This window comes from Helianthus annuus, chromosome 13 (genome assembly GCF_002127325.2).
Source record: "Helianthus annuus cultivar XRQ/B chromosome 13, HanXRQr2.0-SUNRISE, whole genome shotgun sequence".
Taxonomy (NCBI): domain Eukaryota; kingdom Viridiplantae; phylum Streptophyta; class Magnoliopsida; order Asterales; family Asteraceae; genus Helianthus; species Helianthus annuus.
In genome coordinates this window covers 165,203,568-165,221,947 of record NC_035445.2, presented here as the reverse complement: position 1 = coordinate 165,221,947, position 18,380 = coordinate 165,203,568, and the positions used below count along the sequence as shown (strand labels likewise).

The following is an 18,380-nucleotide window of genomic DNA, read 5'->3' as shown; positions in this document are numbered from 1 at the left end:
ATTACAGTCGTGTATATTTAAAAAAAAAAAACTATACTCGATAATATGAAATATCCTCCCATGTTTATTTATGCGTGAAGCTCTTGGATCCGATAAATATGAACCGAACAAAAATGAACATGGTATTTTTTAAGCAACCCGTTTCTACTCTGATCCTATTATTAAAAGTTAAAACTCAAAACAAAACTGATTAAAATGACTTTTTATGTACCGTTGCAATAGTTCATGAAAAGGGTGTAACCGTAAACGGAAGATGTTTTAACTTTCATTAAAGGGTTTAATCATAATGATGAAGTGGCTAACTTTTTATGTACCGTTGCAATGGTTCATGAAAAGGGTGTAACCGTAGACTGAAGATGTTTTAACTTTCATTAAAGGGTGTAACCGTAATGATGAAATGGCTTCACTTTTTATGTACCGTTGCAATGGTTCATGAAAAGGTGCCTTAGTATATGTAGAAATGATGAATCTGGTGTTTAAAAGTCAAAAGATTTGCAACAAAATTCACATACACATGTACTTACAATGTCTTTATGAATTTGGTGCCTTAAAACTCTAGTGTATTACTTGAATTGTTCCAAATTGATTTCATATAATCCACAGCAAGGGTTCAGTAGGATAGAAGGCTGTTTATTTATTTATTTATTATTTTTTTTTTGTGTGTGTGGCTATGTTAACTAGAATATGCCCTTGAACTACTTTGTATAAAAAAAGGACTATGACATTCAAATCTTGTATACACAACTTATGAAATACAACACAATAGTTACATATCAATGAAATACAAATACATTTTCTGTATTTGATAGATTTGTAAAATATGTTTTATTCGTTTAAGATCAACTTATACGTAACAAGAAGTTTTTGAAAAGAAAAAAAAAAGAGTACAAAAAATATAACAGCGTAGCAACTTACACTCGGCACAATCCTTCCTCAACATCATACCTCCAAGCACCCGATAACCCATCCAAGTGATGTAAAAGTAAAACTCGAGGAAAGTTTGTATGATAATCTTGTCAACATACTCTTTATGAAATGTCATTTTAAAGATCCCAATCACAAATGCTAGAAGATTGAGGGTGATCAAAGAACAAAGGGGAGCAAGAAAGATACTTGAAGTTTGGAATGGTATATGCATGCCCATTTGGTATAGTTTTACCTCATCATCATTAGGCTTTATTTGTTAGTATGAAATTTGCTTCTTTCACCCCCAAGTTTTCCCATAATTGCATAAGTGCTTCCATAAAGATTATTACATGTGATTTCCTTCATCATCCACATCTTTGCTCATGTTTCCATGCTTGGATGGAAGCTCCTATAGAGTGGATCTCTCTCATGTGTTTGTAAACGGTATTTGTGTTCATTTATGTTCATGAACATTTTTTGAGTTCATTTGCGTTTGGTAAGTGTTTGTGAACAGTTCATGGACACGTTCATTTCCTTAACGAATGAACATGAACAAGAAATCCCGTTCGGGAAGCATTCGTGAATAGTTCATAAACAAGATCATTCCTTAGTGAATGAACACGTACAAAGCTTTGTCCGTGTTCTTTCGGTCCGTTTACAACCCTGTCTCTATGTTCTCGCATTAATTTGTGTTGAGAATCGAATATTCCCCTGTAATAACATCTATTATGTAATGTATAGAAATAAAATTTATTATATGTATATAACTTATAAGTCCGTTTATACTCTCCGATCTAGTCACTCTTGGGATGTGAAACTCAAACTCAAGCTCGTGTTCGAGCTTCCTTAACCTTGACTTTTTTTTTTTTTTTGTGTTTTTAGTGAGCATGTCTCAAATCCAAAATCGACTCTACTCGTTTAAACTCTTAAAATTTTCTTAGTAAAAATATGATATAAAATAGATATTTTCTGGGTGTTTCTGGTTGCTACAAATATATATGAATTATGATTACAAAACACAAATAAATACGTACAACTCATTGATAATTTTCAAGATGTCTCCTTAAAAAATTAAAGTGGGCATTATGTCTGGGCTCCCGCAGGCCCAATTTATTTCTTGCTAAAGCCTAAACCTCAGCCATACGGCCCATACAACAAAAAGGTGTAGGTGAGAATAGAAGTTGAGTAAATTGCCATTTCAATCCCTGAGTTTTGACAAAATTGTCACTTTAGTTCAAATAGTTTTTTTCTTGCCATTTTAGTCCAAATAGTTTTGTTTTCTGCCATTTTAGTCCCTGACTTTTGTCATTTTTGCTATTTTCATCCAACTCACTAACTTCATTAAAAAAAATTAGTTAACTTAGGTGAATTTTGGTCAAACTACAATTTTCTTTCTTTTTTTTTTTTTGCAAGTGCGATGGTATGGGGAAGGTGCTGTGCCGGTTTACAGTGAAGATAATGGCGGTGGTTGTTGGTTTTACGATGATGGCGGTGGTGTTGGTTGATGACGTGGATGGCGGAAAAGTGGCCGGTGGTGGTGGAAATGGTGGGTGGTGTTGGTGGTGGGGTGGGTGGGTGAGTGGTGACGGTGCAGGCAGGCGGTGACGATGATAAAAGGTTGTGATGGGTGGTGGTAGGTAGTGGTGGTGGTCGATGAAAATGGCAAAAAATGACAAACGTCTGAGACTAAAATGGCAGAAAACAAAACTATTTGGATTAAAATAGCAAGAAAAAAATTATTTAGATTAAAGTGACAATTTTAGTCAAATCTCAAGAATTAAAATGACAATTTACTCATAGAAGTTTGTTCTTAAAAAAAAATTATAATAACATTAGTAAAGACACAATTGTCAAAGTAGATATGTCATAATCCATCACTTAGTCTCACATTTAATCGTGTGGTTTTCTATTTTATTACTGTTCCACTTATTCAATGCGAGATTGACACAATTTTAAAGTCTCCACTTCATTCCTCATATAGTAATAACAACATTTATTATTATTACGCAAGTCTATCATCATTACACACCAAAGGTGTATTTTCCATAATGTCTACATATACTTATATATATATGAAACTAATGTCTTATCAAACCATAATATACATCAATTCTACTCAAAAGTTGATACAAATATTATATTTACCTAAACAGAGGTATAATAGATCAAATATATTTATTTACAAATTAATAACATTTATATTATTTCCTTAACACTAGCGGTTATCACATAGAGACCACAAGGGCATCTTGATAGTGACGTCTGGCCAATGACGTTCTGCGGATTCACACCCTCCTTTGCTACCACTAATGATTAGGAGAAAGAAGACCAAAAGGATATTTCGAAAGTAACGTCTCTTCCAATCCCTTCTCATCATCCCGGCTTGAAATACTTGAAATACTGAACTTCTCCCTTTCCGGTAATTCATTCCATACCATCTACTCTCACTCTCACCTCCCACTTATACTCAAGAGAAAACAATATTTATTCTCACGTTGGATGGTGGTTACAAGGAGAACCCACATCTTCCCTTTCCCGTAACGAGCCTAACAGTGGTTTTAGTTTTACAGATCAAAATATTCTCAAGAACCCACAGTAATTGGAAGAATCTCCAACTTATCAAACCTAGTCTAAACACCGCCCGTTTAACCTAGTGTTTCTTTGCTACACAACATAGTATCAAAGGTGTGTAAGAACGTTATCAAAAAGTACGCGAAAGAAAACAAATTGTAATTCAAGCGCAAAAAACATGCAAGTGTAAAAACACAATATGTTGGTGTGTACCCATTTTTTTCCCTTGAAAATATACTAGCTCACTTCAATGTTGGATGATGATCACAGCCGATTCATACCGCATGATCCTCTCGAATTACGGAAAATCAAATAGAGATAAACACCAATAAACTTAACTACTTGTTTTACTTCAAACTCATGAGGCTCTCATAAGACCATAAACAAAATCCAAACCCAATTATCAAACCTTGTCTATGTGTTTTGATATATATGTGTGTGTGGGAGTGTTAGTGCATTTTAGGTGTCAATCAACTCAGAGATCTTAGTTAGATAATGTTTTGGTCTTGTTTGTGTTCTGTGGTTCTTTAGATATTATGGTTTGATTATTTGAGACAAACACGGGTTTGTCTTGTAATGTGAATGAGTTTAACGAGATTTTCAAGAAATTGTTTGTGGTAGTGAACAGATAAGTTGCTAAGTTGCTGAAAAATGCACGAGGTGCGAAATTCGAGATATTCACTAGAGTAAAGAACTCATGAAGATTATGAAATACTTCAACACCTCACAACAACTGACAATGTACAAACGTGAACATGTTTCTCAATTAACAAAAGATACTGAGTTAGGATCCTCCTCTTACAGTCTTACGTCTTTTGAAGCAAACAAGTTTGGAAGATTGAAAAATAATTAATTTTTGGAAGCATCAGCCTATGGGGAGTCTGTTGATACATCTAGAGGCTAACGTTCCAAAATGATGAAGTAATCACAAATAAAGACCAAAGATAAAAGATCTCTAGCTTTTGTCAAATGGGAGACTGTTAATGCATTTTAGGTGCCAATCGCCTAAGATATCTTAATTAGATAATGTTTTGGTCTTGTTTGTATTTCGTGGTTTATATATTGGAGTTGGTTATTTGAGACACATGAATGAGTCATTTGTTTGACTTTTCAAAAGTCAAACTAATGAGAAAATTCAAGGGATTGTGCCATTCTCTTGAAAAGTCAAGGGATTATGCCATTCTTTTGAATTTTCAATAGAATGTGCCATCCAATAGAGAGTTTCTCGTTCATTTGTCACAACTTTGCCAGACAAAACTCAAATCTCGTTATCATCAAATTGTAACCAAACTCTTGCGAAATCTAACAGAAATAAGTTCTTTCTAAGAATTTTATACAATGACAAATGATGAAGTGTTAACAACACTGCAAGTTTCCAAGTCACTCATGACTGGCATCTAGAGGTTATCTAACTATCTTCACTCTCAGTAAAAAGTTTGCCTTTCTTTTAAAGTTTAATTTCAAAATTGCCATTTATTTACATTCATTTGCCAATATTGTTGTATCCAATGGAGAGTTTCTCGTTCATTTGTCACAACTTTGCCAGACAAAACTCAAATCTCGTTATCATCAAATTGTAACCAAACTCTTGCGAAATCTAACAGAAATAAGTTCTTTCTAAGAATTGATTATAGTTTTTGCATATAATCAATTGTTATTGGTTGAACATCTTATACATTATAAACAAGATCGGATCCTAGAATTTCAAAAAGATAGTTTTTTCTAAGAATGTTAACAAATTTTAACAACCATGTTCACAAAAAAAAACTAAGTTTAAATTGAGGGAGTACACTACATATTTTGTGAACATATATTGGGTTTTATATTTGACAAAGTATGGCAAATATTCCAATCCAGCTAATAGTTTTACCAAATCACTAGATGTGATATGGAACTTTAATAACATTTTAAAACACCTTACTAAGGTATCTCAATACACCTAACATGGATTTATGACTCATTTCAACATAGTATATGAAAGTTTCATTCCCATTAGCCAATTGTTGATTCACATTACGTATGGGATTTGAAATTAGTAACACGTGTTAATTTGAGTTATCGTTGATTTTACACATTTATTCAAAGATAAGACACATGTTGGCATGAATGTACTCATGAAATGTACAAAAGGTTGTGTATGATCTATGTATAATCATGGTTGCAAAAGTCGCTAGGCGCTCCCTAGTCGGATTTGAGAGTACTCGGCCTAGGCGGAAATTACTTGGGGAGTTATCGACCTAGACGATCAGTACTCGGGCCTCGACAGCCTACCTTGTAACGAGTACACAGGGAGTACTTGAAGCCTAGATGGGACTTTTACAACCATGTGTATAATATACATGGACTATGATCATGTCTACACGACATATTTCCACGTATATGTTAGTCTCGTAACAGTTGTATGCTTCTCAAATGTCACCACCAAAACATTTGTATTAGATTACAACACACTATAACCTAATATGAACTTTCCAAACATACGGGTTATTTTTCTAGTAACCTGAACAATTATAATTTGAAATCACATGATTCAAGCTTTATCTCAACTTTAACTAGGAACTTAATTTTTTATCACATATACTTATGAAGGGGAAGGTTCATTGGGGAACACTAAAAAAGTGGGGAACAGCGGGGAACCAGCTCAAACGAACTCCGATTGGACTCATTCCAGCGGCGTTGGAACCGGATCGTCGAACCTTAACTAAGATCTCTTAACCCAAAACCCTAAATCCTAACTCCTAAACTCTAAACCCTAAAGCTAAAAAATAAGGCTAAAACCTAAGCTAAACCGTAAAATCTAAACTATAAACCCTAAAAACTAAACCCTAAAGGCTAAACCTAAAGCTAAACCCTATAGCTAAACCCTAAAGCTAAACCCTAAACCCTAAAGCTAAACTCTAAACCCTAAAGCTAAACACTAAGGCTAAACCCTAAAGCTAAACCCTAAAAGCCAAACCCTAATATATTTAGGGGTTATGATTTAGGGTTTAGGGTTAAGAGATCCTACTTAGGGTTCGACGAGACGGTTTCAACGCCGCTGGAATGAGTCCAATCGGAGTTCGTTTGAGTCGGTTCCCCACTGTTCCCCACTTTTTTAGTGTTCCCCAATGAATCTCACACTACTTATGAATATAAATATAAAACTAATGCCTCCAATCTTGAGTTTGCTTCATACAAAGTTTTTTTTTTGGTTATCTAACCATAATATACATCAATTTGGTCTTTAAGCTACATGTTTTTTTCAATAACCCTTGCAAATGGGCCAGGTAGTCTTGGAATTACTCCATTACGTTTTTTTTGTTTATTGTTTCCATTCCTTATGACTTCAAGCATTTTGATCTCTCATTACATGGAAATCTTTGTCATATGAATCTTGATTCAAGTTCGCCATCCTAATTACTCTCACTTTAAAACATGTATTTGCACCAAACAACATTCAGACTAGATAAGGTCTCATGCGTGATGCGCTTATTTTCAAATTTGAAATGCAGGAACAAATAGCAATATTGTCTCTTAATAACCCATACTCAATGAGTTTGTCGTTTTGACCCATCCTTAAAAGGGACAAATTTATATATTCTACTCAAAAGTTGGTACATAATTGTATATACCTAAATTAAAGTATAATATCAAATATATATTTTCAAACTTTTTAACATATATATTATTTCCTTAACACTAACATTAGGATATTTATAGTTCATAGTGTAAAAATAAATGAAAGGATATGGTTCTCATGTTATAAATTATACTTAATAAAATAAAATGTTGGTAATCGTCAAAACAACAAACATCAGTTGTCACTTTGTGACATCTATTGATTAGTAATTAGAAGCAATTGTTCCCTCTGAGGGTTTCATAGGGGATTTCATTCATATATGGAGTTGTATCTTTTATAAAGAAATTAAGTGATAACGTTGTTGAGGGGGGACGTAAAGTATAATATTGAAATGGTTGTTAACTATCGTAATTTGAATCTTGATAATTTTTGTTTTGCTTTTGTTCTTATTAAACATGCTTAATCTAAGTCTTTAGAGGAAGTTGTTTGTGATGAAAATTAGATAAGAACAATGAACGAGGGAATGAAACTTAATAGAAATAATACTTGGGTCTTAACTAATGTTCCCAATGAACAAGAACTATTAGTTGTAAGTGCAATTTTGGAATAAAGTTCATCAGGTGAAATAGATAAAATGAAACTAGATTAGTAATGAAGGCTATGATGACATGGGAGGTTTAGATTTTGATAAAGCGTTTTCTTTTGTTGTCAATATGGTGTGCGTAAAATGCTTAATCAGATTAATTATAAACAAGGGTTAATATATGTTTCAATTGAGTATGAGTAATGCTTTTTGTATGAATATTTGTCAAAAGACGTGTGTATTTCTTAAAAGAGACCCAAAGTGTGCAAATTGGTTATCTTTATAAGGTCTAAAATAGGTTCCTGAAAATGGAATGAAAAGTTACTTTGTTAGAAATTAGTTTTGTGCATTTATGTTAGTGACTATTTGATGTGGGCCCAAGTGTGGAGGAGCGGGCCATTTTGTATTTGGAGGCCCAATATCTTGTAACAAAAGGGGCTTCACTAAAATGGCTCTAACTTGGGCTACGGGGGTCCGTTTTGGGCGTACGACCAGGCGAAACGAACGTGAGAACGAGCTCCATCTTGCTGCAAACTGCCTACGGCGGTTTGGGTCATCGTCCGGGCTGAATTGCAACCCAAAGGGCACGAAATTTGAACTGAAAAATTGAGTAGTTTCAAAATTCAAGTCTGATTGTTCAAATGACTAGAGCAACACATAAATAGAGACAGAAATTCGAAATGGGCCTAAAATAGATAACGGGCCAAATACAATCCAACAAACAAAATGCCCAAAATACTTCAAAAACATAAAAACTTAAATAAGTAATAGAAATAAGCGTTTTTCGGCCCGGACGATGACCCGTAGGCGGTTTGCACCAAGAAACAAGTGAAAATGTAGAGGATAAAAGCAAACGAAGGTGGTCCTTCAAGTTCCGAGAACACTAAACCTCCTAACACCTTGAAGTACACTTGGAATGGATGGAGCTTGCAAGAAAATGGTGGTGGTGTGGTGATGAGGGGGCGGCCGAGAATGGAGGAGAAGAAAGGAGTGGTGTGGTGATGAGAATGATGAACCTCTAGTTTATCTTATATTCCAACTTCACTAATACCCTTTGGTCCATGTGTCTACAAGAGTACATACACAATCTAGCTCATATCACTTTGGAAGGATTTAGAAGATTAGAAAATTTTGGAGTGGGGCCCCTCCATGGGCCGGTTATAAAAGGGGGGGGGGGTTAAATGAAAATTATTTGGTAAATGATAATTAGTGGGGTGTTAGATGTAAAAATCTAATGTTTAGTGTGTTACACGTATCATGTAGTGTGTTTAAGTGTTCGGGGACCAAGACTAGCTTAGAAAAATAAAAAAAAAAGTTTTTAACAATAATTTAGTGTTCCGGGTAATGTCCGATTGTTCGGTTAAATGCCGTTCCGTTAAAGTGCTAAGTTATTCCATATATTGTCTTTTAGGTAACTTTTTGTAACACTTTTAATTCCCAACACTCAGGAAAGCATACTAGACTATTTAGTAACTTTTCTACGCAAGACTAGTATGTTAACAAGCACATGTAAGTATGACACAGTAATCAGAAAGCAGTTAAGTAATTCAGCACAGTCATCAAGCACTTTAATTAACATAAATAAATCGTACGGATACATGAAATTATGAGGGTTGTCACATTCTCCCCCTGTTAAGAGAATTTCGTCCCGAAATTTAGCACGTGGTTACTGAGGAAGCTAGTTAAGTTGCGTTGGTTTCCTGGTTTTCCTGGGGTGTCACACCAGACGCATTCACTGACCTGAAAGAATGACTAGTTGAGTCATATATGCCAACTACTAATGCTCCGGTTAAGATAATTGTCTCAAAAGGACAACATATATTGGTTATGAGTCTATGGCATGCCTGAAGCATGGTAAACTAGTCGATTCCAAAAATAAAATCCTTGAGAAAGGGAGCAAGGAATGAAGATGGTCAAGTCGAGGTATGTAAAAGGGTCTCCTTAAGAGACATTAGACATCAAGGTTCAAGAAGGATCTCAGGTACCTGAAAGAGATCTCAATAATTTATATCATGTCTAGAAATATATGGAATCGCAATTTTAAAATCGACGTCGTTATACTTTTGTATATAATGTAGCGCTTGAAATGGTTAAATGACGATGATCATAATTTAAGATACGCCTATGAATTAATACATATAAATGATTGGCCAAAAGCGAAAGGACCAAAATAAGGCAGAGTTGAATTCTCTAATGGAAAGTTCGCGGACCAACAATCCATACAACTGAATTTGTAAAGTATGTTGGATACAAATGGGTCTTTTATGCGAATCATGTGAAAATGAAACTAAATGAGATAAGGAAAAATTGGTGGCACAAGGATTTTCGCAAAAACTAATGATTGATATTAAAGAAACACATTCTCTAGTGGTGGATGCAATGACTTTCCAATATCTTATTTGTCTGGTAATATAGAGAGAGAATAGACATCCATCTTATGAATGTTATGTATTTCTTGATACTAAAAGTATACATAAAGGTCCCCAAAGGATTTGAATGATTAAAATCATGTAAGTTAAGTTCTTGAGAACAATATGATCATTGTATATAGATTCATTTTGAATACGATTGAACTCTTGATGAGTTTCCTAAAGCAATTGAGTTCCCTAAAGGTGAATTGAAAAACGATGTAATTCTTGTGCACCAATAAACATACATAGAAAACTTGTACCAAGTGATTGTGATATGTCGATAAATAGTGTATACGCATGGTATAATATGTATTTTGGAGATAAAAGCAAGTGTCCATGCCATTTTTGCATATGATATAGAAATCTATGTGTTACATGAGCAAGTTTATGTAGCAAAACCATTGAAGAGTGAACGCACATGCATATTTAGGTAAGATGGAAAAAATTCCCTCGTGGATTGATGATGCCAAAAGCATTGATATCAAAAACTCAAGAACGTACTATATGAAGCTGATGATGTCACTGAATCTCCCTAAGAGAAAAAATGAGCTCAATTAAAGCAAGAATTTGCAAATGAAATATGGTATTGCAAATTTATGGCTCGATATGTAAAACATACATTTATTAATATCCATCAATCATAATACATCTAGAAAATAGTGGACATTTTTATATGGACCAAGCTTATGGTGTAAGTACATTTAATGATATCCAAATATTTGATACATAAAAAAAATGAATTTTAACATCTTCTATCAAAGAAGCAAAGATCTTTGGTCCTGAAGTACCATAGTTCAATACAAATTGTATTAATATATCTTGCTAGTTATACATGAACATATATCATTAAATTCATTTGCAAGATATAACTTGTGTACAGTGATGAGATAGCGTAATGGGTAAAACATATATTTTCTATACCCTTAAGGTACGAAAGATAGGAGTTCATATTTTACTAACCCATCAACAAGTTTGGTTAGTTTTGTAAATGCGGAGATTATAGCAAAACACATCCATGGATCTTATAGTATCTGCTTACAAGAGGAGGCAATTAAACTTTCACATGAAGATCATACATCAATGTATCAAGAGATCAAGCGAGAAATTACTTACTACAAAAGTTTTCAGCAACTTTCATAGAAGATTGGCACCTGTTAATTAAATGATACCATATCATAATGAGGGGGAGTTTTACACAAGTTGCACTCTTTTTCTTTTCACTAAGTTTTATCCCATTGCGTTTTCTTAGTAAGGTTTTTAATGAGTCAACGTACATGATCCAGAATATCAGGGGGAGATAATACGGGCTGTACTCTTTTTCCCTTAGCTAAGGTTTTGTCCCACTGGGTTTTCCTGGCAATGTTTTTAACGAGGAAACATCTCCAAGCGTATCAAGTTGATAACAAAGGGGGAGTGTTATAATTATATTGTTACTAGGTTATCTACCCGTGTGATACACGGGTTGAACAATTTAATTTTGATAAGGAATCAGAAATAATAAAAGAACTACAAAATTAGTTGTGGTACGAAATAATTAGTCTAAAAATGCTTATACATGATCACCTTATTCCAAAATTAGGATGTAAATTTATGAATTAAAGGTCCTGATTTTTGTAACATTCAATGCATTATGTTAGACCGTATTAATCTTTAAACATGAATTAAAACATTAAAGGTGTAACCTATTGGTTCAAAAACTAAGTTGTTATATATCATAAGCAAAAACTAACTTTTTACATATCATAAACATAAACTAAAACAAATCACCATGAAAAGGGTTATAATTGGTAATAAACAACACAAATACATAATATGAACGTGGAGGTCATCAACCATTGTTTTCCACCCGATAGTGAATGTTGGATCACCATATACTCCAGGTTAAAAAGCTGTGTATTACACATGTTTGAAAAAAAATATTAAATGATTACTATTTATTATGTATAGATCATGAGTTTGATATCGATATTATTTAAGCTCTATTTACTATTGAGACTTTTGTCATATGTGAAAGCATTACACTAATAAATCATGCACCTCCAAGTAGGTAACTTTGAAGCCTTTGTACTAAAAACGACCTATTTAAGTGGAGATTTGTCTTGGAAACCAAATACGATTACAACCTTGCAGCATGAAGCATAAGCATCCATGATTACAACTGCTTGCTCACGTCCTATATATGGATATGTACATATTCAAGTCGTCAACATTAATGTATTAGATGTAAACATGAAAGAATAAGCAACTGCAGGGTGGAATATTTTAAACTTAACAAAAAGGGTGCGCCAGATTGGACAGGGCGACATGTCAGAAAGGTTCATGTCAGATCGAGTCGCTTTAAAATAAGCCAGAACAGGTTCGGATCATGATGGGTTCAGGTATACATCTATAAATAATAATATAAATATTATTATAGAAATGATTTATGTGATACACAGTAAATTTACGATACAGTAATGTTCTTTTTATTTAAGTAACAATAAATAAATTTCACTAATTATTAGATTGAATTAATATAAAAAAAGTCAATTACCAAATTAAACCAACAACAATCAGGTACAAACCTGCAATGGTACAAAAAGATAAAAAAATAGTACTCACTTTTCTCTCCCATGGTATTAAACATATCAACTGATGGAAAAGGAAGTTATATTATCCGAAGGCACGTCACACGTTCTATAGCAAACTTCACTTGTGCTTCACGTAGGCAGGGATGAGCAAATGGTACCGGTACCCGTTCAGAACCGGTACCGAATTTCCCAAACTACTTGATTTTCGGTACCGACATTTTGTGTTTTCGGTACCGGTTCGGCACCGGTTTTTACCTTCAAATACCGGTCGGTACCGGTACCCATTTTTTGGGATTTTCCGGTACCGGTTGGTACCAAGCTCATCCTTGATTATCCCTTGATGACACGTTTCTTTTCATCAATTAATCACGCACCTTGCTACCTACGTTAAGATTGTAAAATCAGGATTGTTATAACGACAAAAACAAAACCAGTAGGAAGAACTTGTGGAAACAGATGATGAATAGATTGCTAAGTTAACATACCGTACAACCAGTATCCAAAGTTGTTTTAACAGAATGCTCTATATAAACAATAGAGTTCCACCACCTAGAAACTTAAAAACATTTCCAAATTAGGTGTTATGTATTTGATCAAGTCCAAGTCCAGTGTTATGCATCTGCATCATCTATTACCAAGTCTAGTTACGTGTTATGTATTTCATCATCTCTAATTTGTGTTGTACGATGTGAAGTGGTGGAAACAGAACATGCCTACGCATATAGCTGCACCATAGAAATACAATATAAAGATGAGTTTCTTTTTAAGAAAATATAATTTAGCTTTTTAAGAAGAAATAACTTACAGAATGACCCAAAGGACTATAGATTAGCAATGTCATTATATTCAACATACACAAACTAAAAAAATGTGTATATAACTATATATAGTTTCTGCATTTTTCTTATTCCAGCTAAAGTTCTAGCTTTTTGAAGCGAAGCTGCCAACGGTATGCTAACTTCAATTACTATGAAAATTTGCTCTACATGATGTTAGATATCAAGCACTCAAAAATGTATTCATCTAAGAAACGTTTAATAAAACACATAAGAGGATAAATTTGGGTTATCACAAATACATCATACATCATGTTGTTCTAATCTATCAAACATGGATAATTTCATTAAGAATTAAGAAAATGCAATAACTTTACCTCTGCCATTGCAGGACTCATTTCTTGCCACTCTTTTTGAGACAAGTACCTCCCAAAGCTCCCTCTTGAGCTTTAGCATTAAGCCCTTTGAAGGCCTGCCCAGTTTACAATTCACCAACCTAAATCTAGCCACCATAAATGTATTGAACATGAAAAAAAGGACAAAAATCTAAAATCATACCTTACCCTTTTCCATCTTCTTTTGAATTTTGGTCTTGTCTATATACACAAACAATCACAAGATAAACAAATATGGCTAACAATGATCAAAAAAAATTGATGGACAGGAAGATAATAGTAAGATAAACATCAAAAGATGAAAAACATCTCACCAAAATAAAACCCTAATTTGAACAATATGACATCTTTGTAACAAAACAAAAAACAATAGTGTTAACAAATCTGACTAAAAAATCCTAATCGGAATAAATTTGACTAAAAAAGCCTAATCGAAACAAATCTGAACCAAATCAAACCCTGACGTGAACATAACGATGAAACCCTAATCCTAACATCAATTCGGTGTAACAAAATTGAAACGAAGAAGCTTAACAGTAAGATAAGCTCACCTTGAAGAGGAAGAATCGAAAACCAGATGGAATAAAGGCATATGAATTAGGGAGAACTGGATCGTTAGGATAGTTACAGTGTTTTTTTGATGGGTTTGAATATGGATTTGCAAATAGGAGAGTTTTGTGTCATATAGGAAGTTTAATGAATTTGATAGGCGGGTATACGAGCGGAAAACCCATCAAAAAGATTGCTTGAGAATGAGACACGTGTCCCACCAACACTTTCATTTATTATAGAGAAAAATGCCCGGATAGTCCCTGTGATTTCGCATTTTTCACCTATAGTCCCCAACTTTCTAAAACTACCTGAATAGTCCCCAACTTTTCATTTTTTGTTCCCGGATAGTCCATGTGTCTAACTTCAGTTTGTTTTCTCTGTTAAGTGGGTGTGAAATGACCAATTTACCCTTTCCTTTAAAAGGCCAAACCACAGGGACTATCCGGGCATCTTCTTCATTTTTAGAGAAAAACCCCACCATCACACTTCATCTTCATTTGCTGGTCTGAGTTAGGTTATTGTTAGGTTGTTCAGATTTGCCTACGATCCAGATCTGTTTCGGTTAGGTTAGATTGTTAATCGATGCGTAAAATTGTAGTTGTGGATTAGAATATGAGGTAGGTTGATATAAGTCACTGAGGTTTTAGCTTAATATTTTGGTTTTTGCTCTGTGAGAAGGATTTATGTTGATTGCAATCGTTAATGGTGGTATTGTTACTAGTTGTTCTCATGTTAGGATTATTTGTGAATAGATCTGTTTGTTTTTATATCATAGATCAGCTCAGTAGAGTGGTAAATATCGGTCAACGATGACAATCATTTGTCAAATTTAGTAAAAAAACTATCATCAGCAGATTCATATTTGATAATGCATGTGTAAACTTTAGTGTTTCAGTTGAACTTTTGCTGTGCTAATCTATCTATATAATTCAATATTTTTCAATAGATGGATGGGAGAACAGGTGGGTTAAATCTGACTGGAAGAAAGATGAGAACATGGCAGGTCGTTGGCGGTGACGGTGGAGGAGGGTGATGGTGGGTGGAGGTTGAAGATGAAGTGTGGTGGTGGGGTTTTTCTCTAAAAATGAAGAAGATGCCCGGATAGTCCCTGTGGTTTGGCCTTTTAAAGGAAAGGGTAAATTGGTCATTTTACACCCACTTAACAGAGAAAACAAACTGAAGTTAGACCCAGGGACTATCCGGGAACAAAAAATGAAAATTTGGAGACTATTCAGGTAGTTTTAGAAAGTTGGGGACTATAGGTGAAAAATGCGAAACCACAGGGACTATCCGGGCATTTTTCTCTTTATTATAATAGTAAGATAAGATTATAGTTATCAACACCAAAAATAAATTAGCTTCTTCTCCAAATTTTGTACTAATATATATACCCCTATTGTGTCTCAATGTAAAACATCTCATTCAATGAAATCTAGCTTTTATCTCTATTGTTTTCCCTTATTGTGTTTTTAGGCTAGTTTTACAACAAGTGTATTTTTATTAATTAGTATAGGAAAACAAAGATAACATAATTAAGGCTATTGGGTATACTTTAACGCCCTTTAACTACATGTAGGCACCACATCACCTACTTGATCCTCTTTCACCTTCATAACACACCAAGGAAATGGTTTAACCCCATTAACTCCCCTTAAAATTAATTAAAATACATACATCTAGCATGTTGTTGTGTGTGTACAAATTTTGCAATGCTTGATTCTCTCCCTCTCTCTCCTGGTTAACATCTTAACATGTGAAGTTTTTAATGCCTCTTAACACCCTTCAGGAGCGGTTTAACAACTGTTAACGGATGCCAACTAGGATTAACACCAACGGATGTTAGAGTATACCAGGTGGCCTAATATCGATATTGAGATGGAAATTAAATACGGTCAACATTATAAATGAGGTAATAGTTTTTAACGGGATTTTTGGAAATAATTTTATGGTATTATTCTTACTAACATTTATAAATTTATAATTTCTCATTTCTTTCTAAACTAGTTAAATTTATGGGGGAGAAAAATGCCCGGATAGTCCCTGTGGTTTCGCCTTTTTTCACCTATAGTCCCCAACTTTCTAAAACTACCTGAATAGTCCTCAAGTTTTCATTTTTTGTTCACGGATAGTCCCTGGGTCTAACTTCAGTTATTTTTCTTTGTTAAAATGATGTGAAATGACAAAAATACCCTTTCCTTAAAAGGCCAAACCATAGGGACTATCCGGGCATCTTTTTCATTTTTATTTATAAAACCCCTCCACCACACTTCATCTTCAACCTCCACCTGCTTCTCCGGTCGGTACAATCGGGTGACAGGTAAACGAGAGTAATCGTTAACTAATTGTGATTTACTTGTGATTTACAGAATTGATGGCGAAACTCGGTGAATTGTGCGGGAAGACAGTGAGTTTGAGGTGTCAGTTGTCTACAGAAGATCTAGATGCTCTTGTTACCATAACATGTGATGAGGATTTGACGAATCTCATTCAGGAATATGATCGAACAGCTTCGCTGCAATCGATTAAAATCCGAGCATTTCTATCAAATCCGAAGAAATGCTCACCGGCTCATTCAACCGCTTCTGGGTCTGGTACTTGTGGATCTAGTTCCTCCACTGGTACACCCGAAGCATCACCGAAATCACCACCTCTGTCAGTCAGTAATCGGTGTGTGTATACGTCGTCAAAATCGCCTTTAAATCTTCCGTTGTGCTACAACAAATCAGCTGGAAAGGTTCCGTGCTACGCTTATCGAAATTCCAATAGGTTTTGCCTTGTTCCTAATGGGAGCAATTGGCAATAACAGTTGGAAAAACAACTCAACTTTGGTGCTGTGAATACATAAAGAAAATACCAATTACACATTTAATAGAGGCGTAATTCAAACGGTAATATATGGAGAAAAAATGCAAAAGAAATTAATATTTGCGTGATGTATGAGTGGACTGTATATAATTTAAATATTCGGATTCGTGTTTAGTTTCTATGATACTTTTGAGTGGTGGCAATGATTCAATGAATGAAATGCTTCAACAAATTTGAACTTATTTCAGTTATTTTCTTCTTTAATTCCCATTGCTTGTCGTCTGAGATTGGAGATGCTTATCGTTGAGATTACTGTGGTTTCGTCTTCCGATTGTACCGACCAGAGAAGCAGGGGAGTAAGGCAGCGTGACTATGGCGGTGATGGTGGATGGTGGAGGAGGGTGATGGTGGGTGGAGGATGAAGATGAAGTGTGGTGGTGGGGTTTTATAAATAAAAATGAAGAAGATATCCGGATAATCCCTGTGGTTTGGCCTTTTAAGGAAAGGGTATTTTTGTCATTTCACATCATTTTAACAGAGAAAAGTAACTGAAGTTAGACCCAGGGACTATCCGGGAACAAAAAATGAAAACTTAGGGACTATTCAGATAGTTTTAGAAAGTTGGAGACTATAGGTGAAAAAAGGCGAAACCACAGGAACTATCCGAGCATTTTTCTCTTTATGGGGGTTGAAACTCCATATACACATGAGAGACTCCACTTTGTAAGGAAATGAAAATACTGATCTCTTTTTATCCATTGGTCATACATTTAAACTACTACATTTATAAGATGATGACATCATCATTTAATAGTTTCTCCTCTCAATTGGCTAAAAAGGGCGGCAGATTTTGTTTTTTTTTTCAAGCAGCTGTCTGACACTTCCCTATTGGTCCAATAAAATTACGATTTTGTCCTTCTTTAAATTTACGCTTTTGCCATCAGTTCAAATTTATGTTTTCGCCCCCGCTTAAAAATAAATTTACGCTTTTATTCCCGGCTAAATATTTCGATTTTGCCCCCGGTTAAAATTTACGATTTTGACCGGTTTCAATTTACAGTTTTGCCATTAGTTTTTTCCCCTTAAAAATACGATTTTGCCATCAGGTCAAAGTTATGTTTTTGGCCACGCTAAAAAATTAATTTACGCTTTTCCTCCCGGCTTAAAATTCTAATTTTGCCCTCGGCTCAAAATTACCATTTTGCCCCGTATAAATTTATACTTTCGCCGTTAGTTTTTTTTTCTCACAGCC

The 18,380-nt window shown here is 34.5% G+C and overlaps 1 protein-coding gene across 1 annotated transcript; it reads left to right on the top strand.

Annotated features, from left to right (window-relative positions):
• Nucleotides 1–2,364: 2,364 nt before the first annotated feature.
• On the top strand, nucleotides 2,365–17,126 carry LOC110902329. The gene is made up of 2 exons (XM_022149017.1): nucleotides 2,365–2,452; nucleotides 16,690–17,126. Exons 1-2 carry the CDS (start codon nucleotides 2,365–2,367, stop codon nucleotides 17,124–17,126), a joined length of 525 nt encoding a protein of 174 aa, XP_022004709.1.
• The last annotated feature ends 1,254 nt before the right edge of the window (nucleotides 17,127–18,380 follow it).